This window comes from Cetorhinus maximus, chromosome 26 (genome assembly GCF_964194155.1).
Source record: "Cetorhinus maximus chromosome 26, sCetMax3.hap1.1, whole genome shotgun sequence".
In the NCBI taxonomy this organism is placed as follows: domain Eukaryota; kingdom Metazoa; phylum Chordata; class Chondrichthyes; order Lamniformes; family Cetorhinidae; genus Cetorhinus; species Cetorhinus maximus.
This window is the reverse complement of record NC_135904.1, coordinates 20,523,126-20,549,551: the sequence shown is the minus strand read 5'-3', so window position 1 is coordinate 20,549,551 and position 26,426 is coordinate 20,523,126. Positions and strand designations below refer to the sequence as shown.

The following is a 26,426-nucleotide window of genomic DNA, read 5'->3' as shown; positions in this document are numbered from 1 at the left end:
GGAACATAAAGAGAAGCACATTCATTATTTATTCACAACATTCTCCAAAAGAAGTGAATATTTATCAACACCTTTCCCAAAATCTGACTCCAGTTGTCCAAGTGAAATGAGTGCAGGTCCCTGTGTGTCACAGTCAACATCTGTTACCCAAATAAACAGTGGTGTCTTTGAGGCTGATGGTGTTTAGGTTATTTACTTTGTGTGAGAGAGGGAAAAACTGAGCAGCATAAATAGAAAGTAGCTCATGGGCTCAGGTGCAGTGCGGGCACAACTTGTGAAGCAACTTTAGGCAAATAGAAGCAAATAGTTTCTATTCACGCCCTAGTGAAAAAACGTCTGAATGATCCTGAGCCAAGTCTGATAAAGGCAGAATGGGACAACACCCAGGTAAAGTATTCGAGTGAGGAAAGGCAAGAGCAGGTGAAATGCTGTTTGACAAGTCGGGTGAGGAGGTAGTCCCAGATGTGTCATGATGATAAACGTGTTGCTAAGTAACAAAAGGAATTCACCATCTTCCTGGGCTGGGATGAAAGCAGGTGGCTGTTTGGGAAGACATTCGCTTCTGAAGGGAAGGTGCACTGCTAATCCTAAAGGGTTTGCACCCCTCTCAGGTTTTTAACAACCCCCCTGAATCTCCCAATCTTTTCAAAGCTCACGCCTTTAAGTCAGGCAGGGGTTGTAAAAAGTCACAAACTAAACTGAAACTGGAATTGTTGCCAGAAAAGAGATTGAGGAAGAGGGACATATGGTAAAGGAGAGTTGCTGATAACGTTTTGCCAGCAGCTGGTGAAGTTAAAGTTGGGGAGCTTTGGGACAAGGACTATTCGCCGGGGCAATGCTGCACTTTAAGACATCGACAAGCTGCACGATTGCAGAATCACCGGAGCCTGTAAGGAGGGTAAGTCACTTGGTTATAGTATTGCTCTGGGTTTGATGTGTGAGAGTCATTTCACTGTCACTCTCTGCTGCCCAGCGCATTGACCATTTCACTCTCAACTAAAGTGCTGCGGGATGTTTTGGAAACCTTCTTTTGTTTCTGCCTAAATAATTCAATCGGATAAACACCAGGTTGTTTCTGTTGGCTTAGAGCAACATTCGGAGACTACGCCTCACCCTCCACACGGATGCAAACTCCGCCTCGGACCCAGATGAAACCAGGAGAGGAAAAGCAGAAACGGTCAGTAAGGTCCAGCAGTGTCACTGTTTCTGTTGATCTCCTTGCTCATGGTGCAGATAGTGCTGCCAACCCCCCTCCAACAGTAATATCAAAACAGAAACAAACATACCTGGAAAAACTCAGCAGGTCTGGCAGCATCTGCGGAGAGGGACACAGTTAACGTTTATGACCCTTCAACAGAACTAAGTAAAAATAGGAAAGGGGTGAAATATATGCAGGTTTGGTGGGGGGAGGGGTTGGGACAAGAAGAGCTGGATAGAGGGCCAGTGATAGGTGGAGATAACCAAAAGATGTCACAGACAAAAGGTAAAGATGTGTTGAAGGTGGTGATATTATCTTAGGAATGTGCTAATTAAGGGTAGAAAGCAGGACGAGCAAGGTACAGATAGCCCTAGTGGGGGTGGGATGGGGGGGAAGGAATCGAAAAAGGCTAAAAGGTAGAGATAAAACAATGGATGGAAATACATTTAAAAATAATGGAAATAGGTGGGAAAAGAAAAATCTGTATAAATTATTGGAAATAACAAAAAGGAGGGGGAAAAAACAGAAAGGGGGTGGGGATGGAGGAGAGAGTTCATGATCTAAAATTGTTGAATTCAATATTCAGTCCGGAAGGCTGTAAAGTGCCTAGTCGGAAGATGAGGTGCTGTTCCTCCAGTTTGCGTTGAGCTTCACTGGAACAATGCAGCAAGTCAAGGACGGACATGTGGGCATGAGAGCAGGGTGGAGTGTTGAAATGGCAAACGACAGGGAGGTCTGGGTAATGCTTGCGGACAGACCGAAGGTGTTCTGCAAAGCGGTCACTCAGTCTGCGTTTGGTCTCTCCAATGTAGAGGAAACCACATTGGGAGCAACGAATGCAGTAGATTAAATTGAGGGAAGTGCAAGTGAAATGCTGCTTCACTTGAAAAGAGTGTTTGGGCCCTTGGACGGTGAGGAGAGGGGAAGTAAAGGGGCAGGTGTTGCACCTTCTGCGGTTGCATGGGAAGGTGCCGTGGGAGGGGGTTGAGGAGTAGGGGGTGATGGAGGAGTGGACCAGGGTGGCACGGAGGTAATGATCCCTACAGAATGCCGCCGGGGGGGTGAAGGGAAGATGTGTTTGGTGGTGGCATCATGCTGGAGTTGGCGGAAATGGTGGAGGATGATCCCCTCCAACAATATCCTAGCGTCCCCAGGAAATCACCCAGACACTACTGCAAACAAATCATGGGGGCCACTGATAGAATTATGTTTTCTTCTCAAATTTCAATGAACGCATTTGTGTTGTTTAGTTATTAAAGTATCGGAGGAAGTTTTTTTTTAAAAAGAAGGCTGCTTGGATATGTCCTGACCCCCCGCAGTCAGTTAGGAAATGAAGTTTCTCTGCTCGTTTACAATTTGGGGGTGGGATGGGACGTGTCAGGCTGTCACTGGCAGGCGTGGGACTGTTGGACGCTGGAGGTCATAGTATGAAACCCGTCCAATCAGAGTTAGCAACCTAAAGTATTTGTCATGTTCTAAATGCACAGTTTTAAGTCAAAGGTTTGGAATTGTAGTCATCATTTAATCAATGCACCAATATTGATGGTGCCACTGGCGCCAGCTAACATTTTAATGATTAACAGCTATCAGTTCACCACTTACTGCTTGGCCTTATTTGTAAATGTGTATTATATCCAGGTTTAAAGTGACAGGACCCCACAGACAATGCCAGCGACTAGCTGACTTTTCAACGAAAAGAAAAATAGCTGGAAAAACTCAGCAGGTCTGACAGCATCTGCGGAGAGGAATACAGTTAACGTTTCCAGTCCGTATGACTCTTCAACAGAACTAAGAAATATAGAAATGAGGTGAAATATAAGCTAGTTGAAGGGGGCGGGACAGGTAGAGCTGGATAGAGAGCCAGTGTTAGGTGGAGGCAAAGAAGAGATTGCCAAAGATGTCATAGACAAAAGGACAAGGGGTGTTGTCGGTGGTGATATTATCTAAGGAATGTGCTAATAGGTGACATTAAAGTTAGAAAGCAGGATGAGCAAGGTACAGATAGCCCTAGTGGGGATGGGGTGGCGGGAAGGAATCGAAATAGGCTAAAAGATAGAGATAAAACAATAGATGGAAATACATTTAAAAATAATGGAAATAGATGGGAAAAGAAAAGTATATTTTTAAAAATTTAAATTATTGGAAGAAGGGGGATTGGAAAGGGGGTGGGGATGGAGGAGAGAGTTCATGATCTGAAGTTGTGGAACTCAATATTCAGTCCGGAAGGCTGTAAAGTGCCTAGTCGGAAGATGAGGTGCTGTTCCTCCAGTTTGCGTTGAGCTTCACTGGAACAATGCAGCAAGCCAAGGACAGACATGTGGGCATGAGAGCAGGGTGGTGTGTTGAAATGACAAGTGACAGGGAGGTCTGGGTGATGCTTGCGGACAGACCGAAGGTGTTCCGCAAAGTGGTCACCCAGTCTGCGTTTGGTAAATGGCATCATCAGAACAGATGCAACGGAGGCAAAGGAACTGAGAGAATGGGATGGAGTCCTTACAGGAAGCGGGGTGTGAGGAGCTGTAGTCAAGGTAGCTCTCCCTCCCAGAACCATGATAGGGTCCCCCTTGTCCTCACTTATCACCCCACCAGCCTCCGCGTTCAAAGGACCATCCTCCGCCATTTCTGCCAACTCCAGCATGATGCCACCACCAAACACATCTTCCCTTCACCCCCCCCAGCAGCATTCTGCCCCCTTTCCGCTCCCCCTTTTTCCAATAATTTAAATTAAAAAAAATATAGATTCTTTTCCCACCTAATTTCATTATTTTTAAATGTATTTCCATCCATTGTTTTATCTCTACCTTTTAGCCAATTTCGATCCCTTCCCTCACCTCACCCCCACTAGGGCTACGTGTACCTTGCTCGTCCTGCTTTAATGTCATCATTAGCACGTTCCTTAGCTAATATCACCACCGACAACACCCCTTTGTCCTTTTGTCTGTGACATCTTTGGCAATCTCTTCTTTGCCTCCACCTATCACTGGCCCTCTATCCAGCTCTACCTGTCCCACCCCCCTCAACCAGCTTATATTTCACCTCATTTCTATATTTCTTAGTTCTGTTGAAGAGTCATACGGACTGGAAACGTTAACTGTGTTCCTCTCCGCAGATGCTGTCAGACCTGCTGAGTTTTTCCAGCTATTTTTGTTTCTGTTTCAGATTTCCAGCATCTGCAGTATTTTGCTTTTAGCTGATTGTTAACATCTCTTTGCAATTTGCTGCTGATTCATTGCCTCAGATTTAACAGCACATTGTTGGGGGTGGTGGGGGGGGGGATGGTGACATCGTGATCCAGAGCTCCATGGCTATGGGGCCATGGGTTAAAATGCCACCCCAGCAGCTGTTGGAATTGAATTCGATTAGTAAAGCTGGTCTCAGTAATGGTGACCATGAAACTATCATTGATTGTTGAGAAAAGCCATCTGGTTCACTCATATCCTTTTGAGTACAAAATCTACCATCCTTATCCAGTCTGACCAACATGTGACTCCAGACCAACAACAATGTGCTTGACTCTTAACTGCCCTCTGAAATGGCCTAGCAAGCCACTCAGTTCAAGGGCAAATAGGAATGGGCAACAAACGCTGGCCTTGCCAGTGACACCCACATCCCAAGAAAGGATAAACAAAAAAGCGCATATCCTTTAATATCTTTATATAGAACACACCTAAAAATAGCTGAATTGTCATCTGAGGCACCCCTTTACATAGCATCTTTTCTCTAGATGGGAGCTGAGGGAGCTTTATTTTGGAAAACCTGTATCGCCTGTCGGAAAGATAAGATTTTGCAGCCCAGTTTTCAGGAATGTGTATAGCTTGTTTGCTCAGTGTTGCTCACCTTCATTGTTTGCAGACTGACTGACAGGAATTCTGGGACAAGGGAGTGACACAAAGGCACACTGCTATCTCCCTCTGCTGCAATCAGTTAAATCATTTCCAATGAGTAATGTGAGGAACACCCATCATTTTTCGGGATGGGTTATTTTCACATCTGTGCATTTGTGGGAAAACTTAATTCGCAGAACTGTGAGTCTGTGTCCCTGAAACTGCTTCATTGGCACAAATATAACTGATCACAAAATGCACTCTGGTTGTTATGTGACTAAATACAGCATAAAAAGTACCTTCACTGACAAAAAACACTAGCTGTAGCTCTCATCAGATAAGAGAGTGGGTTAATATGAGCTTTAAAAGGGTTATTGCGGTGTTGTCGTCAGTGAAGTATGATCCCGTGGTTTATAGTTGAGAGAACCTTTTGACGTTAATCTGCATCTGACAGCAGAAGGTAAAACAGGCTCCTCCTGTCCTCCTCATTTGTTTGAGCTATAAGTATATGTTTTGATTAGAAGTTCAGTGCTGTGATAGCAGTAATAATAATAATGTTTACTATAAATAGTTTCCCATTAGGAGGTTACTGGACTTTAGGCAATAGCTCAAATCATTCACTGAATATCTGGCTGGTGAGGGACAGGCTAAATGATGCTGCGATTGAGCTTTAGCAATAGCTTTTTATTCCCTAGCGCACTGATCTTGTCTATTCCAATGGGGAATAAGCAGAAAAACTCATCAGGAATGTTGGAATTCCATTGGGATCTTGCCTGACGCCTTTGTTGGCCCAACAGTTTTGACAATAGTCAAAGAATGACTCTAACCTTGCACACAGTGTTAGGTCAATACACATTCAGAATGTCGTCAGTAGGTTTGGACACTCGATTTCTGAATGGACATTAAGAGAAAATTAAGTACAGGTTTGGATTTTAGAAATTGAAGTGATAAAAGTGCCTCATCCCACTGCTGACTCATAATGAAGTAACTCCTGCTGAATAGTGCATGTGTGTGGAATCCCAAGAAGATGTTTTCTTGGTTATAATGCACCCCATAGTTGAATATCTGTCAACACTCACTGCTTTGGTTTACATGTGAAGATTTGCTGAGGCATGGGAAGCAGCCAGGACTCTGGGGTGATGATTAGTAATGACCCCCACCATTTGCTTTATTTTGTTGGTATCTTGTTGACAGCTTGGCTAAAATCATATACAATAAAGGCTTGGATCATTTGGATGCCTTAATTTGTTCCTGGGAGTATCTGGAACTCTCACTTAGTACAAACAGAGGCAGCTCTGGTAGAGACATACCAGTTGCTTTCCTCCATGTGGGCCTGACAAAAAGCATCATCACTTCATCACTCCATTCACAAGTGTATGCGGTCCTACAGCCAAGCATCAATTCTGTCCGCACACATAAACTTTCAAGTAAAATCGATTGAGTATTGAGGAAGGAACCCTGGTCAATTTTGCCTCTTCCTTCCTGCTAAGGCAAAGTGGCTTAAGTAGGCCACCCTTGTCATTTGCTGCTTCTACAAACTACCCTTCCTCAAAGAACTCTAGCAAAATTGTCAAACATGATTTTCCTTTCACAAAACCATGTTGACTGTTTGATTGCGTTAAGCTTTTCTAAATGTCCTGCTATTTTTTCCTTAATAATGGACTCTAGCATTTTTCCAATGACAGGTGTTAGGCTGACTGGCCTACAATTTCCTGCTTTTTGCCTCCCTCCCTTCTTGAACAGGGCATCTCATTAGCAGATTTCCAATCCGCTGGGACCTTCCCAGAGTCCAGTGTGTTCTGGAATATTTTGACCAATGCCTCCACTACCTCTGCAGCCACTTTCCTCAAAATCCTTGGATGCAGGCCATCAGGCCCTGGTGACTTGCCTGCCTTTAGTCCCATTAGTTTGTCAAATACTTTGTCCCTCATGATAGAGACTGTTACAAGATCTTTCCTCCCAATAGCTCCTTGTTTATCTGATATCTTTGGGATGTTTATAGTGTTCTCCACCATGAAGACTGATGCAAAATATTGGTTTAAATTATCTGCCAATTCCCTGTTCCCCATTATCAATTCTCCAGTCGCATCCTCCAAGGGTCCCACACTCAGTTTAGCTACTCCCTCTCTTTTCACATACCCATAGAAGCTCTTCCTGTTTGTTGTTATACTTCTTGCCAATTTTCTTTCATAACCAATTTTCTCCCTCTTTATTAATTTTTTAGTCATCTGCTGCTGGTTCCTAAAAAATTCCCAATCCTCTGGCCTACCACTAGTTTTCCCCGCTTTGTATGCCTTAGTTTTTGAGTGGATACCCTCCTTGACCATCTTTGTTAACCTTGGGTGGTTCATCCTTCTCATTGTGTAATGGATCCAAGCTCCTGTAACATCTGAGAGAGTTTATCCCAGTCACCATGGTGACACAATTTCTGTGCTCTATCTCTACTCTTACCCCCTGAAATTAGCCCTTGTCATGCAGCAGCTATTCAGATCTCTTACACCCTTCCTCTCTGCATCTGCACCTTTCTTTTAGTCTGTCTCCATCTTCACCTGTTTCAGTCACTCTACCTGGATTTGTTTAAACCCCATCGGACAGTTTCACTTACTTTCATATCTGTTTATTTCATCCAATCTCAATACGTCATGTAAATTGATTTTGTCTTTCGATCTATTTTTGCTTTGTTTCCGTCATATTTCAATTGTTTTCATACATCTGCAGCTCCGCCTTGTTTTTCTTTACTGTCTCCAAGAATGTTGTTTGGGAAAGTCCCTATCTTTGTGGTGTAGCTGTGTTGCTGATGTCTATAAGTATCTCTGTTTCAGCTAGAACCATAGAAAAGTTACAGCACAGAAAGAGGCCATTCAGCCCATCGTGTCTGCACCAGCAGAAAATTAAAAAAACTGGTTGCCCATTTTAATCCCACCTTCCAGCACTTGGTCCGTAGCCTTGCACTTTACAGCACTTTAGGTGTGAATCCAGATTTAAATGAGTTGAGGGTTTCTGCCTCCACCACCAAACTAGGCAGCAAATTCCAAACACTCACCACCCTCTGGGTGAAGAAGTTTTTCCTCATGTCCTCTCTAATCCTTCTACCAATCACCTCAAATCTGTGCCCCATGGCAATTGATCTCTCTGCTAGGAGAAACAGGGCATTGCTGTCTACCCTAGCTAGGCCCCTCATAATCTTGTGCACCTCAATCAAGCAGTTGTGAGTAGAGAACCAGATGTCATGAGGGAAAAAAACTTAACAAGCTTTCAGTCAAGATACAATTGGAAGGATCTCCCTCCTTGTATCAGATCTGTGGAATGTATTATCAAAAGCAACAACTGCCGTTTTACAACTTTGAAAAGAGCTGGATGAATGGTTGTCAGGAACAGAATACCAAGGATAAATGGGGCAAGGTTCAAATCCCATCATGGCAGATGGGGGAATTTGAATGCAATAAAAGTCTGGAATTAAAAGTCTAATGACGACCATGAAACCATTATCAATTGTTGTAAAAACCTATCTGGTTAGGGAAGGAAATCTGCCACCCTTACCTGGTCTGGGCTACATGTGACTCCAGACCCACAGCTATGTGAGTGACTCTTAAATGCCCTCTGAACTAGGCAACTAGGAATGGGTAATAAATGTTAGCCTGGCCATGAATGAATTTTTAAAAAAATTCACATTAACCCTGTATCTACCAGATCCTACTACTAACACTGTTACTGAGCAACCCAGGATAAAACTCATGGGTGCATTAAAACTATTTTTCATTTTGTCTATCAATAATAAAAATATTGGAGTCATGAGATTGCTGATGAACTGGGTGGGTGATTGGAGGCAGGAGGTCATGTGATAAAACCTCCAGGAATCTGTACAACCAGAGTTGGCATCTCTGTCCCCAGCCTTGAGTTTAAATGGATTGGGTGATCAGTGGTAAAGTAAATGGTCGGTGAAGGAATGGATCTGTTAATGGTTTTCTTTACTGAACCATGCTTTGTTACATTCACTCCGTCTGTACTGTAACACAATAAGGGAAAGACTTCTAGTTAAATTAGATTGGGGAATATTTAGTCAGTACTTCCTGTCAGACTGCATCATACCCATCTTTTTCTCTTTTAACTATTGTTAGACTCTGACATACATCAAGCCCGTGATTGGCCAGTGTTTCCTTTGCTGAACTAAGTAACTAGGTTGTAGTAACTAGTTCTAGACCTAGACCTAAACTGAGTAATTAGTTCTTGGGAATTTTTACACTATTCTTGGAGCAAACATTCAAAACTCTCAACCACTCCTAACCATTGTTCAGCCCCCTCCTATAGCTACACAAGTTTGATAGTTTTCAATAAGTATCTTGGTCTTCATGGGTCATCTTAAATCTGCAAGGCTCCAGCAAGTATACTTCTATTTAAAATGTAGATTCTTGTGAATTTTTGGAACTGGGAGCATCATGACAGTGTTTCTGCTTGATAATCACCATTTATTAAATGTAGTTGCAGAAAAGGATTGCTATATTGCACTGTTAATGTTGTTCAGTCCTTACGTTAGCTGTAAAATGATGAATATTTGTAGTGCATTGAAGGAAAGAGGCTTCACCAATTCACAAAGCCATGGTAATGACTATTTAAAACTAAGGTAAAACTAAATCAGGTGATTTGTTCAGAACTGTTTGTTGTGAAACCATAAACGGAAGTTTAAAGAAGTTTGCTACAGAGGTCATTCCTGGTCCTGCTCAGTAAAAGGATCTGTGAATTGAGTGATTGGAGACAGAGATAATGCTGGCAATTTATACAAACATGAGTACAATGACAGTCAGAAAAAGACCTAATGATCCATCAATCTGCTCCAGACTGTTGTGATGCCTTTTACATCACAATACAGACACTCCTACCCACCCAGAGCCATGGCATCTCCTGGGAGAGGCAAGAAAACATATTAGGGAATGGAGGGGGGCGGGCGGGAGCGTGGAATCTAGAGATTCCTTTGGATAGACTAATCCGGAAAATAATTCTGGAAATTTTAACCCAGTCATTCTGAACACATGGTTAATGTGCAACACATGAACACGTGAGAGTGGAGTTGAAATTGGGAGAGGAGAGTAGGTGTTCAAGTTCACTGGAGCTCTAGAAGAGTCACAAGTAGAGCAACTGGATGAGAGTTTCTGGTTTAGTTCTTTATATCAGAAGTCCTTAGTCTAAGCCATGTAACTATGGGGTGGTACAGAGAGGAAGGTGGAAATTGACTGAAGGGAAGGAAAAATCAAAGCAAGTCCACTTAGAAACACATGCTAGTGACTGGCTTCCAAAGAGCTGGTGTCATATTAACCACCTTCTGTCAGGGCTACTGTATAAGTCAGTAAAAGAGGTTCCTTCTTAGAGTCCCATCTTGTAAAACAAAAATATATTCTAGCCCTCGAATATTGGATTCATCTGACTCAAGTAATTGAGGTGCAGTGAAATATCCCAGTCTTCGACTTCAGGTACTGAAAGGATTTTCTTTTATTCTTTCACGGGATGTGGGTGTTACTGGCTAGGCCAGCATTTGTTGCCCATCCTTAATCACCTTTGAGAAGGCGGTGGTGAGCTGCCATTGATTAACTCAGTGATGGGGTTAAAGATAGACAGGCACTGTAGAATGAGCAGGGCTTTGAACTACAATCTAATATTTACATATAATAGAACATTTGTCTTTAGACATGTTTGAAATAGAATAGGGACTCTATTTAAGAACTGGATGGGTTTTTCAATTGCTTGCCTTTTGTAGGAGCCAGGTTTTTTTTTAACAAAAATATACTTTACTCATAAAATATCTGAACAAACATTACAAAACCTTTCAAAACGGTTATCACAAAAAGTGCAATAATATTAGTTTTCCACGTGGATCATTGTACTAGCCAAGTGCAGCGAGGTGGACTTTAGCAAACATGATGACATAATGTTGAGTTTCATCCAGAATCGCTGCCTTGTTCCAAACTCCATTTTACAGTCCTTGTGTAATCAAGAGATAAAAACAAAAAGCTAAAAGCTACTGCGGATGCTGGAAATCCAAAACAAAAACAGAATTACCTGGAAAAACTCAGCAGGTCTGGCAGCATCGGTGGAGAAGAAATCAGTTAACGTTTCGGGTCTTCATGACCCTTCGGCAGAACTGAAGCATAGTTAGGAGAAAGGAGAAATATAAGCTGGTCTAAGGTGGGGGGGCGGGGGGGGGGAGAGAGAAGTTGAGGGTGGGGTGATTGTGGGGATAAGCAAGCAGTGATAGGAGCAGATAATCAAAAGATGTCACAGACAAAAGGATCAAAGAGGTGTTGAAGGTGGTGATATTGTCTGAGAAAAGTGCTAATTAAGAATGGAAGACAGGACACTCAAAGTACAGCTCTAGTGGGGGTGGGGTGGAAAGACTAAAAAAGTTTTAGTTTTAGATTTAAAAATAATGGAAATAGGTGGGAAAAGAAGAATCTATATAAATTATTGAAAAAAAAGGGAGGGGGGAGAAACGGGGTGGGGATGGTGGGGAGGGGGAGTTTAAGATCTAAAGTTGTTGAATTCAATATTCAGCCCGGAAGGCTGTAAAGTGCCTAGTCGGAAGATGAGGTGCTGTTCCTCCAGTTTGCGTTGGGCTTCACTGGAACAATGCAGCAAGCCAAGGACAGACATGTGGGCAAGAGAACAGGGTGGAGTGTTAAAATGGCAAGCGACAGGGAGGTTTGGGTCTTTCTTGCGGACAGACCGAAGGTGTTCTGCAAAACGGTCACCCAGTTTGCGTTTGGTCTCTCCAATGTAGAGGAGACCGCATTGGGAGCAACGAATGCAGTAGACTAAGTTAGGGGAAATGCAAGTGAAATGCTGCTTCACTTGAAAGGAGTGTTTGGGCCCTTGGACGGTGAGGAGAGAGGAAGTGAAGGGGCAGGTGTTGCATCTTCTGCATGGGCATGGGGAGGTGCCATAGGTGGGGGTTGAGGTGTAGGGGGTGATGGAGGAGTGGACCAGGGTATCCCGGAGGGAACGATCCCTACGGAATGCCATCAGGGGGGGTGAAGGGAAGATGTGTTTGGTGGTGGCATCATGCTGGAGTTGGCGGAAATGGCGGAGGATGATCCTTTGAATGCGGAGGCTGGTGGGGTGATAAGTGAGGACAAGGGGGACCCTATCATGTTTCTGGGAAGGAGGAGAAGGCGTGAGGGAGGATGCGCGGGATATGGGCCGGACACGGTTGAGGGCCCTGTCAACTACCGTGGGTGGAAAACCTCGGTTAAGGAAGAAGGAGAACATGTCAGAGGAGCTGTTTTTGAAGGTAGCGTCATCAGAACAGATGCGACGGAGGCGAAGGAACTGAGAGAATGGGATGGAGTCCTTACAGGAAGCGGGGTGTGAGGAGCTGTAGTCGAGGTAGCTGTGGGAGTCGGTAGGCTTGTAGTGGATATTGGTGGACAGTCTATCATCAGAAATTGAGACAGAGAGGTCAAGGAAGGGAAGAGAAGTATCAGAGATGGACCATGTGAAAATGATGGAGGGGTGGAGATTGGAAGCAAAATTAATAAATTTTTCCAGGTCCCGAAGAGAGCATGAAGCAGCACCAAAGTAATCATCGATGTACCGGAGAAAGAGTTGTGGGAGGGGGCCGGAGTAGGACTGGAACAAGGAATGTTCCACATACCCCATAAAGAGACAGGCATAACTGGGGCCCATGCGGGTACCCATAGCCACACCTTTTATTTGGAGGAAGTGAGAGGAGTTAAAGGAGAAATTGTTCAGTGTGAGAACAAGTTCAGCCAGAGAGTAGTGGTGGATGGGGATTGTTGGGGCCTCTGTTCAAGGAAGAAGCTAAGGGCCCTCAGACCATCCTGGTGGGGGATGGAGGTGTAGAGGGATTGGACATCCATGGTGAAGAGGAAGCGGTTGGGGCCAGGGAACTGGAAATTGTTGATGTGACGTAAGGTGTCAGAGGAATCACAGGTGTAGGTGGGAAGGGACTGGACAAGGGGAGAGAGAAGGGAGTCAAGATAACGAGAAATGTGTAATCAACACATTTATACACAGCTAACGCACAACTGCTCAGGTGGAGTTGCCTCCTTGACTGCAATCGATGCACCAGGCATCAAGTGCGCTAGTATTGAGTAATGCTTTATATTCTTAAGTTTTTTTTACTCAAACTCATTTGCATATTGACCAAGGCAAATCTGCCACAAGTGCAATCAGGCAACATTTTGGAACATATTTTTAAAAAGGTGTTTGCTTTAAAAACACACTTCGATATATTTAAGATTGATAACTTGGTGCAGTTTGATTAATACAGCCAAAAATGGCTTTATCACAAAATACAAGCATTTTTAATCAGTGCTAACCCACCTGTGAGTAAATCAATGCAAATAAATGAAGATGACTTTAAAGAAACAGAATCATTTGCTAGTTATACTGGCGTATAAGTTTTTTTTTAGTAAATTAAGGAAAGATTATATTTAAAATGTGCCAAAGGTTGCAATTGAATTTCTTCAGCCTCCTCTGAAGCTACACAATGAGCAGAAACGCGTCACGGTGATTCATGTGAATGGGTGTGGCCAGTTTTGTGGGCGGGGCCTAGCCATAACAATGATTTTTTTAAAGCTTAAAATTCTCTTAATCGTTTATACTGGTTTCACCGATGCGCTGGAAAAGCCGATACCACTGAGCAGAAACTTCAGTTGAGGAAGGCATCAAATGTTCTGACCCTGTACTAAATGCTGAGGACATTGTTGTTACTGACAGACTATTACTTTTCTCTGAGATTTTAAGCACTTCATCTGCTTGAGTTCTCTGTCCAAAGGCAGGTCTGTCCCACCACACCATGACCGCGTACAAGGAGGCAGGTTCCCCCAATCCACCCCCAGCGAGAAACAAGAATCAAACCCTGTGCTGTTGGCACCAATCTGATCCACACCAGCTGTACAGCCAACAGAGCCCTAAAGGAGTCTGAGTTGCTGCAACAACATACACTTTTCCATGCATTTTGTGGTCTGGAGCTGTGGCTAGCAATGGGAGAGGCTCCAACTTCTTTCCTGCTCTTCCTGCCTGCTATTGGCGTGTGTTAGAAGGATTTACAGATAGGTACTCAACCTGTTTGGCCATGTTATGGACACATCTTCGGGGATGGGATTTGAACCTGGAGTTTCTGGCTCAGAGGCAGGGACACTACCCACTGCACCACGAGGCCCCCTCTTTTAAACGCTAGTAAGGGATAATTATGTTTACTTTTAAAAATTACATTAATTTTATGACAAACAAAACCCTTTCCACGACCTGAAATGTTTCCTCCTTGAACTGATCAGGAGTGAGGGCGGGTGACTTATTTCTAGGCTCCTGAGTCTCTAAGAGCTGTGTGGGATTGCTGCTGCTTCACTCTAGGCCTCTGTCCTGTCCTCTGAATTTTGCAAGACTGTGTTCTGGGAATTCGGCCTTGCCCTGTGGGAAGCTGGATCAGGAAGTGACTGTGGTGATACCAATTTTTCCAAGGATTGAATTAATTATCAAAAAAGCTGTTCAAAATTTTCTCATCTCAATTCCCGTGGAGTGCAGAAGGGGAGGCTGAAGCAGATGAGCAACACGTCCATGGAGACTTGTGTTTCAATCACTAACAGGATGTTCATCTAACTGACATTTGGCCAATATGTTTGGTCATCTGCACAGGGTGCTGGTCCTATGGTTAGTATGCAATCTGTTGTGATCAAATCCACTTCAATGATCCTATACACTCATTATTTTATTTCCCCACCCGCCCCATCTTCATATACTCTTTCTGCAAAACCTTTATAACTACATTGAAATCAATTACAACCAGTTAACTCGTGGGATGTGGTCTTCGCTGGCTGGGCCAGCGTTGGCTGCCCATCCCTAGTTGCCCTTGAGAAGGTGGTGGTGAGCTGCCTTCTTGAACCGCTGCAGTCCATGTGGTGTAGGTACACCCACAGTGCTGTTAGGGAGTTCCAGGATTTTGACCCAGCGACAGTGAAGGAACGGTGATATATTTCCAAGTCAGGATGATGAGTGGCTTGGAGGGGAGATTGCAGATGGCGGTGTTCCCCTGCATCTGCTGCCCTTGTCATTCTAGGTGGTAGAGATTGTGGGTTTGAAATGTGCTGTCTAAGGAGCCTTGGTGAGTTTCTACAGTGCATCTCATGGACTGTTTTAATGCAATTAGTTTTCCTTTCCTGAAAGCCTTGGTGATTGTGGATGTTCTGTTTGGTGCTTCCTCCTCTAGTGTTCTGGAATTCACTGCCTGAGTTGGTGGTTGAGGCTGAAAGGCTCAATTCATTTAAAAGGCACCTGGATCTGCATCTGAAGTGCTGTAACCTGCAAGGCTATGGACCAGGTGCTGGAAAGTAGGATTAAAATGAGCAGCTAGTTTCTTTTTGGCCGGCGAGGACATGATGGGCTGAATGGTCTCTTTCTGCACCGTAACTTTTCTGTGGTTCTCGTGTTCTTTCTGATTACCTCCTTTGTGGGTAGAGTAACTGTGTGGCCGTCTCATGCTGTTCACTCAGGTGGCATAAAATTCCTGTGCCCATGTTCCTCCTTTTTGATGGGTCATGAGAAGGTGGTGGTGAGCTGCCTTCTTAAACTGCTGCAGTCCATGTGGTGCAGGTACACCCACAGTGCTGTTAGGGAGGGAGTTCCAGCAATTTGTGCCATCACCTTTGGACCTCACTGGCTGATTGCTCAGGAGTGCTACCTGGCAGGCTGACTGAGGTTGGCACATTTCACTCTGGGACAGAGCAGACTTAGCTATGCCACCTGCAGCTAAGCTTGCTATAGCATGAAGGAGGGATCCTCTTAGCTCCAAATATGGCTACTCTCCTAGGCAGGGGAATACTTACATCAAAGGGGACAGTTATGTCCACTTTCATTGCGGATAATGGTTGATGAAACAATGCATTATTAAATGGGAGCAGCAGCCATTGGGCTTTGTGGCCCAAGATGTGGGAAGACTTCTTAAGTGTCAACTTGAATCACTTTGCGCAGGAGCTTAGGTCTTGAGGCAGAGATACAGAGGTGCTGTCCTTCAAATGGCCTATTAAACCTATGCCATGTCTACCCAGTCAAGTGGATGTTAAATATCCTGTGGCATTATTTGAAGAATGGGTGGTCTTGTGGTGCCATGACCAACACCCAACAACACCAGGAACCAGTGAACTGGGTGTCTACCTCACTGCTGTTTGCAGGATCCAGGTTCAAATCCCTATTACAGTTGCCTGCATAGCAGTCGTTTTAAAAATGAATTTCTCACCTCCTCACATTTCATTACATTATCTCAATTATTTCTTATTTGCTTTTTTTTTAAATATTTTTTTCCATTATTTCCTTCCCTCCAAAGTGTCCTTATGATGTAGGTTCCCAGCCTCTTTTTCCTGATCTCTCCAATTGGCCATTATAGGCCAACCCTGGAGTCACCTGAGTACATTGAGATTGACCAATCAAGGCTGAGATTTGATTCATAGTCTCCCAGTCAATATTAGACCTATGGCTCCTCACTTAAGTGACCATTCAGCTAGCCTAGGTGCAAATTTTAAAAATTCATTCTTGGGTGTCGCTGGCTAGGCCAGCATTTATTGCCCACCCCTAATTGCCCTTGTTCAAAGGGCATTTAAGAGTCAACCACGTTGCTGTGGGACTGGAGTCACATGTAGGCCAGACCAGGTAAGGAGGGCAGATTTCCTTCCCTAAAGGACAAGATGGGTTTTTATGACAATCAGCAACGGTTTCGTGGTCATCGTCGGACTTTTAATTCCAGATTTTTATTGAATTCAAATTTCACCATCTGCCATGGTGGGTTTCTGGAATACTAGTCCAGTGACAATACCACTATGCCACCGCCTCCCCCTAGACAGACAAAGTACTTGATAGCAACCATTACCTAGGTACGGTACCTTAGCAAGGGTCAGTGCCTTCTGAAAAGGGAGGTAAAGATGGGGGAGACAAATGGAAATAATTGAAGAAAAACAGTCATCCTCCTATACTGTGTGAATGGATGAGCCTGTGTACTTGGTAAAGAGAAATGGTACAAGAGGTACCCTTCATGTCTTATTCCTAACACTATGTAATTGCAAGGCTGTTGTCAACATGGGCTTACTCATTTTTGTACATATTTAAAGACGGTAACTCACTTGATAAATACTTTTCCCCCAATTGTTTTCTCCTATTCTTTGATCAGCATTAAAATCAAAAGAAGTTTCAAACTGTTCTATGAAAAGCACCTTCTCTGAAAGCCGCAAAGTAAATTCTCAGCAGGGCTTTGCAAAGCCGTGACGATCGTAATAAAGAGCCAATGCATCTCAAACGGAATGAACAGAAAGGCCTTTGTTTTGAGCCTGTGGCGAAGGTGAGTCTTGGAATGTTGCCATAGTCTCTTATAAAAAGAATGATGCCTCCTGTCTGTGGGGGTGAAACAGATTTACAACACTTGAGGGAGTTTGGTGAGTGACACTGAGCTGGCTGAGACAGTAAACTTCTAGAACAAAATCAAAAATACCTGGAAAAACTCAGCAGGTCTGACAGCATCTGCGGAGAGGGATACAGTTGACGTTTCGAGTCCGTATGACCCTTTATCAGAACTAAGACATGTAGAAATGAGATGAAATATAAGCTGGTAGAGGGGGGTGGGTGGGACAGGTAGAGCACGATAGGGGGCATGAAGGGTCATGTGGACTCAAAACGTCAACTGTATCCCTCTCCGCAGATGCTATCAGACCTGCTGAGTTTTTCCAGGTATTTTTGTTTTTGTTCCAGATTTCCAGCATCCGCAGTATTTTGCTTTTATCACAGTAAACTCCTAATCGGAGGGCCAACATTGCCCTGTCCATAGAAGAGGGTGTGCTGTAAAATTAGATCACGTGGGAGAGAAATAATAAACGTGACTACTTTACTAAAACCCCGATCACTCAACAGACCTGCAAGGTTCAACCTGTAATTTGCAATGCATGTGTGCAATGTGCCCGGCAAGCAAGTATGTAACAAGACTGAGAGACACTGGCAAAATCCAGCTTCAATTAATATCTGAGTCCCCTTGCTCTCTTCTACATGGTAAAGTGGGCACCATAGCAATATGCCAACGCCAACACTTATTGGTCTATTAGGACTGAACTGTTCATTTTCACTTGAGATACACAAAAAGATAACATGCAACAGTTAAACCAATATATTCTATAGACTGTAAATGGAATTCTTTTTGTTGGACTCATATATTTTATATTGTATAGCAGTTTAATCAGGAGTAATTTGTTGATGTAATAATACTATGTCAGTGATGGAAAAAAGGAATGTTGATCTTGGAAGGAAGAAAATGGGAATGTCGATAACTTGAATAGTTTAAAAACACGTGACTAAAGTTAAATGGAGGATTTCAGCTGGCAAAGAGGCAGTTAACAATATGGGGGCTTTCTGTACAGCTACAAAATCAAATAACAATTGGAGCAGAGAAATCGAAAAATACATTTAATTTTAAAATTCTGAAGGTGAATGGAGAAAAGTTATTCTCTGGCTGGGGAGTCAATGACGTGGTATTATTAATTTAAAACTGTCACCAAAGGAATGAGGAAAGAGATTAGAAGAAATTCCTTTACTTGGAGGGTAGATGGAGGTTGGAATCCAGTGTTGCAGGGAATGGTTGAGGTAGTGATCATTGCACTTTGTATGGGTATAAAGTGAATAGTTGTTTTGAGGCAGAAGAAGATCAGGCCTGTGGAGAGAATGGGACAGTTTGATTACAATTGGATTGTTCCACCACTGAATTAACACAGATGTGATGGGCTGAATGGGCTTCTGGAATGCAGTGAACATCTTTGGTTGGATGGTGAGATTGAATGTGATAACTGTATTGTAGTTATATATATATATATATTAAAAAATTGTACCTTAAAGACAGGAGGTGTTTGACTTGTGCTGCTGCAGGTGTCTGTCGAGGGTGTGTGAGCTCATTATTTGCAAGCCATGAGAAGAGTTGGTTATTGTTGTGGATTTGGAGAGGGTGAAGATAATGGAATACATTTTCCTCTTTGTGAATGAGGAACACTGAATTCCCTGAAAAAGTAGGAAAATGCGGCTGGAGACAGGTTACTTTACAGCCCAGCTCCTGTCTCTCCTGTCTTTCCTGTATTGTTGGTACTGAGCCTGAACCTGGAATAGCAGCAATCCTAGTCGATGCATCTTAATGAGGCAGGAGGGGGAGTCCTCAATCCCATGAGCACTTTCCTCTTATGATCACCACAGGGAACCCTAACAGACGGGCACCTCAAGACACTTGGCAGTGGGGCTTGTGTCACAGTCCTCTGAAGATCAGAGTCTGTGGGAGCATGGGACCAAGAAGGTATTTTAAATTCCAAGTTCTCTTCAGTCTCGGGCCCATCTGGTTGCTGCTCTGCACGTCTGCAGCCACACTGTTGCTGTTGCTAATCCCAGCCCAGGATAATTCAGAAAACTCCTCCCTCCATGCCTCTGTGACACTGCACCTGCTTCAGAAATAGTCCAAAGTGCAATGACTGTGGTTATGGAGCCAAATAAGACAAGATTTTTTTTGCACACAACGAGAAACAAATGTCCAGTTAACCGGCTCTTGAACATTGGCAGGACATCAGGAACTCCCTGCTTTTCAAACAATGCCATCCACTGAAACAGAATTCCTAAATCGGTTAAAAAAAACGACACCAGAGACCAGCTTTTCAGAGCTGTATGCATGTTGGCTGCCATGCTTGTCCACTTGATGATGGTGACCATACCTTGAAAGTAAATCGCTTGGCGTCTGAAGCCATTTGGAATGTGCTGAGGAAATGATGGGAGGTGCTGTAACCATTCCAGTTCTTCCGTGTCCATCATTAGACCACTGAAGGAAATGATTACTGCTAAAATCTCTGGCGCGTTCCTCCCTGTTACACCGGGAAGGGCCTTTGTCAGATGGGTGAGATCATCATCAGAAGAATGTGCCCTAAATGGATAAATTCATGCATTGTACATGCAAGTTTTTAAAATAGGAGCAGTTTGAATTGTGATGATGGAAAACCTTGTAGAATGCAGAGTGAATTGATACAGCAAATTGAAACCCTTCTATTGCTCTGCAAATGCCTGGATTATAGGTTTGAAGATATCACTGTGAACGCCGCTTTCCACACAGCAGAAAAGCAGAATTCACGTTCGTGGGCACTTATAATCATTCTACTTTTTATCCGGACACAACTAGAGAGAGAGGTGCTAATAGAAAAAAACTTGCAAGACCAGGTATTTTACCTTCTAAGGATAGCACCTCAGTTTCTAGAATGTTTTAATTATCTTTTTGAATGACTCCATCTAATCTCGGTTTCTGTCATATCAGACATTTGAATAATTAGTGTTCCTTTAACATGTATAACAAGGGAACAAAAGCTTTTCCACATGAGGGGAATATACAGTGAGATTGAGGGAGGAGTATTCATTAGCTTGTGTAGTTTCAGTGCCAAGAGTGACGTTAACAGTTATACATTAAACACAAACAAAAATAGCTGGAACAACTCAGCAGGTCTGGCATCAGCTGTGGAGAGGAAGACAGAGTCAACGTTTCAAGTCCGTATGAGTCTTCATCAGAACTAAAGAGAAGTAGAAATGTGGTGCAATATAAGCTGTTTAAGAGGGGTGGGACAGGTGGAGATGGATAGAGGGCCAATGATGGGTGGAGGCAAAAGAGAGATTGCCAAAGATGTCATAAACAAAAGGTCAAAGGGGTGTTGACGGTGGTGAAATTAGCTAAAGGCTGTACTATTGGTGACAATGAGGGTAGAAAGCAGGATGAGCAAGTGTCAGATGGCCCTAGTGGGGGTGGGGTGGGGGGAGGGGGGATCGAAATAGGCTAAAATTAGTTATACATTAAATATTAGTATGTCTGGGCTGTAAACTAATAAATGTTGAATTACCTGGAAAAACTCAGCAGGTCTGGGCAGCATCGGCGGAGAAGGAAAGAGTCGACGTTTCGAGTCCTCATGACCCTTCGGCAGAAGGGTCATGAGGACTCGAAATGTCGACTCTTTTCTTCTCCGCCGATGCTGCCAGACCTGCTGAGTTTTTCTGCCGAAGGGTCACGAGGACTCGAAATGTCGACTCTTTTCTTCTCCGCCGATGCTGCCGGACCTGCTGAGTTTTTCCAGGTAATTCTGTTTTTGTTTTGGATTTCCAGCATCCGCAGTAGTTTTTTGTTTTTAACTAATAAATGTTGTTGGTTTGAGAAGGGACGGTAAATTTGGAAAATCTTGGCTGCCACTTGGAAGCTTCTTTGTGAACCAGCGGAAATGGGTTGTTGACGTTATTTAATGAATGCTTTATCACCGTGTTGTAATATTGGAGCACGTGAAACTCCTTCCCGATTTTCAATTTGACTTCCAGTCTCACCCGACTCCTCTTGCTGCTGTTTGTCCCCTTTTTGTTAAAGTGTGAATGATGCTTCTCCATTATAGTAAAAAAATGAACATGAGTGTAAAGTGTAAATGTCACCCGCACTCTGTCCTCACATGTTAAACGACAGGCTTGTGTCAACAACAACAGCTTTGATTTTACAATTCTGAGCCTTGTTTTCAAATCCCTCCAAGTTTGGTCTGGTTAAAATGGAAAGAGGCGGGTTTATGGCTGGTGAGGTTGGGGTTTTGAAAATGTCCACATTTTAAACACCCCCCCTGCCCCACTCCCTGCTGTGATGGAGTGGGGGAGGGATTTAAAATACCCCCCCCCACAGTCTCTCCTGCAGCTGCCTATTCCTATAGCTACAGCGTCACTAATACACTGAGGGGAATTCAGTCTGTCTTGGTGTTCAGCTGGCAGATCTGCTTACGCTTTGTAATATTCATATCATAAATTATTCTCGTCATTTTGCCTTTTGACTCATCCCGGTCTGAAGAAGCTACAAGGCCTTTTCATGTCAGCTTTGTAACTACTTTACCTACAGTCAATCCCATCCCCTCCTGTTAATCCATCAGGCCTGACTTGTCTTTTTCTTTCTTTTATAGCGTACAAAAACCTGAATTATTTGTCAATTTTTCTTGTTCACCATCCTCATGTTGCTCTGTTGAACCAGCAGGTGTGGAAATGCCCTACAAGTGGTTTTGAAGTGTTTCTAACCCTACATGGTCATTTAACTTTAAGGTGTTTTAAACTGAAAACATTTCCAATCATCGTGTGGGCAGACTGAAGCGCAGCTACCCCTCCCCCTGTTGTTGGCTAACTTTGACCTTTTTGAAGGGACAGCGATGTGCAGAAGTGGGAAAGAAATTTTCCGGCCTGAAGATACAGAAAGGCCTACTTGCATTTTCCATCTTTGTTCTCCCTCGGGATGTTGGATTCAGTTTGTGTGAAACCCTCGCTTCTTGTTATTATCACGAACAGCGCAGCAGTGAACACGCCTTCGGAAATGCAAGGTGGCTGTCAGAAGCAGGAGCCAGTGCAGATGACGTTGACAATGAGATTATAGTTGAACATAACGTGGATGAGACAGGCAGGCTCAAGGGCAAAGCCTGAGGTAGTGTTTGGGCTAAGATTCGGGGTGACTTTCAAAGTAAGAGGTAAGGTATGAGGTAAGGTGTTAGGTCCGGTATGTGACGAGGTTGGAAATCAAGTTCAAGGTAAGATATGAAGCAAGACTTGAGTTGAGGTTTGAGGTAAATAAGTAAGTTATGAAATAAGCTTTGAGAAGGTTTGAGGCTGGTTACAAGACATGTTTTGACTCTTCTAAGAATTTAGTGATACTTGATTGATAAAGAAATAGGAAGAAACATCTTGTTTATTGATTACAATGGTTAATTTACAGTTTTGACATTTACACTCTCCACCAAATGAATTAGCTTCACAGGATGTGATGTTTTTATTTAATGAATCATTTTTCACTTGTATTGCTCTTGAGCATCCCCTTGTGTCTGATTGCGGAATGGCATGACTGGTTACAGTCAAGAACTGACTGAGGAGGAACAAGAAGTGAAATGGGAAAAATGCTTCAAAAGAAGATTCAGTGACAGCTAGTACAGATATTACAGGGTGATTTCTCTCCACAGTTCGCAAGGTGAACTCTCATGCAAATGGATATTCCCTACACAAGAGTTTACCTGCTGAATGTTGGCCAGATATTTCTTCATGTGACCCCAAAGCAGAGCATGATCCTTTCCTTACCTAATATCCACATGCACACAAATTTCACCATGTGTTACTTGGTAGCTTTCAGGAGCATGGGTCCTGGCTGATTTTTGTCCCTTTTCCAGTTTAGGATTGCTGAGCCAGATACGTTGCTATCATTAGTGAGAAGAATTAATGAAGTACAACCAGGTGATCACATCTAAAATCTCCCTGTCTTGTATCATTTCAGTACCACACCTCGCACCGTACCAAAATGCCTGAGCATCTAGCAGACTCAGAGTGGAAACTTTTCAGAGTTGGGAGGGGAGAGGGAACTGGGCAGAAAATATGAGGGATTCATTATTACTCCAAACATATGTGGGAAGTGCATAGCCTGTTACCTTTTAATCTGAGCAGCACTGGTGTCCATAGATACAGAGACAAATAAGGACAGGGCTTCTCTCAATGGTATATTTTGTGATCCTCTTCAGAAAAAAAACACACGATTGCCGAAAGCCAGGGCAGCAACTGAATAGCCAAAAGAGCTCAATACAATTCAGAGGAAATTGTGATCAATGCTCTGGTTAGACTCCACCTTGGACACCAGTGAACAGTTGGAGCCAGTGAGTAAGTCAAGGATTGGAGGCAGGACTGAGAAGAGCCACGAAGCTGAGCCCTGGTCTCCAAGGCCTCTGCTATGTGGAGGGATTGGAAAAACATGTATTTTTTTTTAAATTGAAATGATAAATCTGAAAGGTAAACAAGATTGTAAATGATAAATCTGAACCTTAAACTTTGAGGGTAGAACAAGGAACCTACCGGTTCAAACTCGTAAAAGGCAAAAGGAGCAGTGGAAGCAAAAACCCTGGAATTATTTAGGAACCAAGTGTTGGGTCGTCCTGAACAAATGAGCAGCGATGGGATGATTGGCTTTCCTCATCTTGTGGAAATGAGTGAATATCCAAAGTTACTTCAGGCCCCCAGCACTGAATTTCCCAGACATGTGTCTGCTGGTTTCAGAGTGGGAGTGAGTTTGAATTTTTTTGTTTTTGCCATCTTGGTTTATTTTTAAGTTTTTTGTGTTGTGATGCTTTTTTATCTTTTTGCTTTTGAAGCATAATTTTGCTTTCTCCTCCCTTGTTTCACCAACTATCATTCATAGAAATTGATCAATTCTAAGCGTCTTCTCTGATAGGTTGGGCATTCCTCCGGGAATATCGTTTGCCCTCTGGAGGCTAGGGGACAAACCGAAGTTCCACAGTGCAGACACAGTTGCACCCGCATTGGAGGTGTTCTGACCTGACTCACTGTTACCGCAGGGGGCAGGTACACACTCAATGCCAGGGTAGTTTGGGCACATCCGAGGCATCAATCTTCATCAGTGAGGTGATCACAGTCTTTTCCCACCTTCGTCAGCCCAGTAGACAAACTTCACATATGACTGGGCTGACTCTGCCCATTGTTGTATATTTTACATCTCAGATCTGTGCAGAATGTCACTAGTCTCTGTGTGTGTAACAGGTTTTTTATTCGCAGTGCTTTAAAATGTCTGCTCCATCTTAGAGCTCTAGCTGCCAGCTCTTTCCACAGCTCTGTGTACTTTTCTCTGCGTCCACACCCAACACAGTGAGCATCAATAGTAAACAGGCTCTCAATCAAATGCAGTAGAATTGAATACTACAGCTATTCAGTGAAAGTCACTCCCATTTCAATACAAACTGGCTAATTTCAAAGCGCTTTGTGTGATATCTGTCAGATCAATTAATCTGCAGTGAGCCACAGTACACTTTAGGCTCACTAATGCCTTGTCAAATGAGGAAAATGTCTTCCATAATTTTCCAAATGGAAGTCAGTTAGCACCAAGGGAGAGCCACGCTGTAATTTTCATGGTGGTTGGGATCCCAAGTATGGGGCCCATATGGCCAGAAGGGCTTTGTTCAGGAATGCTATAGCAGTTTGTTTTGTATCTTCATGTTATGACTGATGCAGTTGGTAAAGCTAAGTTATTTAAAGATCCCAGAGGGAAACTTTAAACAACTGTCATAACCTATAATTTTAAGTGTTATGTTTGAGATGCAACTCTAAATTCAGGAATCAGACCATCAGTTCTTTAGGTTTTACATTAAACTAATTGAAACATTTTATTAGTATTTATTTTATTTATTGTATTTTATTTACACTAGTTAAAAATATATATTCACATGGCTACAAATTACTACTATCATAACTTTTAACAAATTCCCAAACTAATCTCCATTAAGGCAAAGGCAACCCATAGACTTAACCAAACACCAGGCAAAGCATTTTCACCTTACAAATTCAAAATGAGGTTCTTTTCACTGTGCAGCCAGTTGGAGGCTTACAGCTGCCTTTTGATCTTACATCGCCTCTGCCCTGCACACCCAAAAACTACTGAAGTTATACCTACCACCATTGATTGAATTCAAATTCTCATTGTCTCACCAGCCTCTTTGAACTTTACCTTTTAACAATGAAACCCCTTTCATTTTACCAATTTTATTAGCAATATAAACATATTGCTTGGTAGCTGTTAGAAAGGCATCAAGTTTTCACCTAACTTGAATGCTCTTCAAAAAATGCAAATACATTCTACCTCTCTGTTTACATCTCAAATGAATACATATCAAAGCACCCAGACTTGCTGGCTTTAATCCAATTAAGACACACCCACAGACTAAACCTCTATTTTAAAAGAAAAATATTTTCCAAAATATTATATACATTAATAGCTTCATGACACTTCACACACATGGTTTTCCTTTTGGGGAACAGTGGGGAAATGTTGGAAGGACTAGCAGGCTGTTTATCAATCTGGTGAACACTCCTTCCACAGCCAACAATTCTGTGGGATTTGGACAAGGAGCTTCTGGCTCAGAGGCAGGGGGCGCTACCTGTTAAATTACTAGTTCCCCATGCTGGGCAGTTATAGTTAAGAAGCTCCTTTCAATTAACATGCAGGCAGTGCATGACTATCATGCTGGTGGATGCCAAGCACTCTGGATGAATACGGATACATTAATCTTAATTAGTGGAATTTTAAGACTAGACAGATGGATCCTGGGGGACCAGTAGGATTGCTGATCCGCCAGAATTGTCCCGGATTTGTCAGAACACTGTTGTAAGGTCTTCCTCACACCATGAAACACACTCCCACACTCCTGGGTTTACTGCAGTTGTATGCCAGGTGGAAGATCGGCCAATGGAAGTGGCTAAAAGATGTTCACTTTTATTGATGATGCACTTCAGATGTGCAAAGAACACAAGAAATAGGAGCAAAAATAGACCATATGTCCCATTCTTCTTGCTCCTAA

General features: G+C 43.1%; 1 protein-coding gene across 1 annotated transcript in view; it reads left to right on the top strand.

Moving 5' to 3' along the window:
• Window positions 1–757: 757 nt before the first annotated feature.
• myzap (myocardial zonula adherens protein) overlaps window positions 758–26,426 on the top strand; it is a 52,737-nt gene continuing 27,068 nt past the window's right edge. The window contains exons 1-2 of the mRNA XM_078530312.1: window positions 758–898; window positions 1,088–1,177. Of these exons, the coding sequence (XP_078386438.1) occupies window positions 836–898; window positions 1,088–1,177 (153 nt within the window). The 5' untranslated portion in view covers window positions 758–835. The remainder of the gene's footprint in view (window positions 899–1,087; window positions 1,178–26,426) is intronic.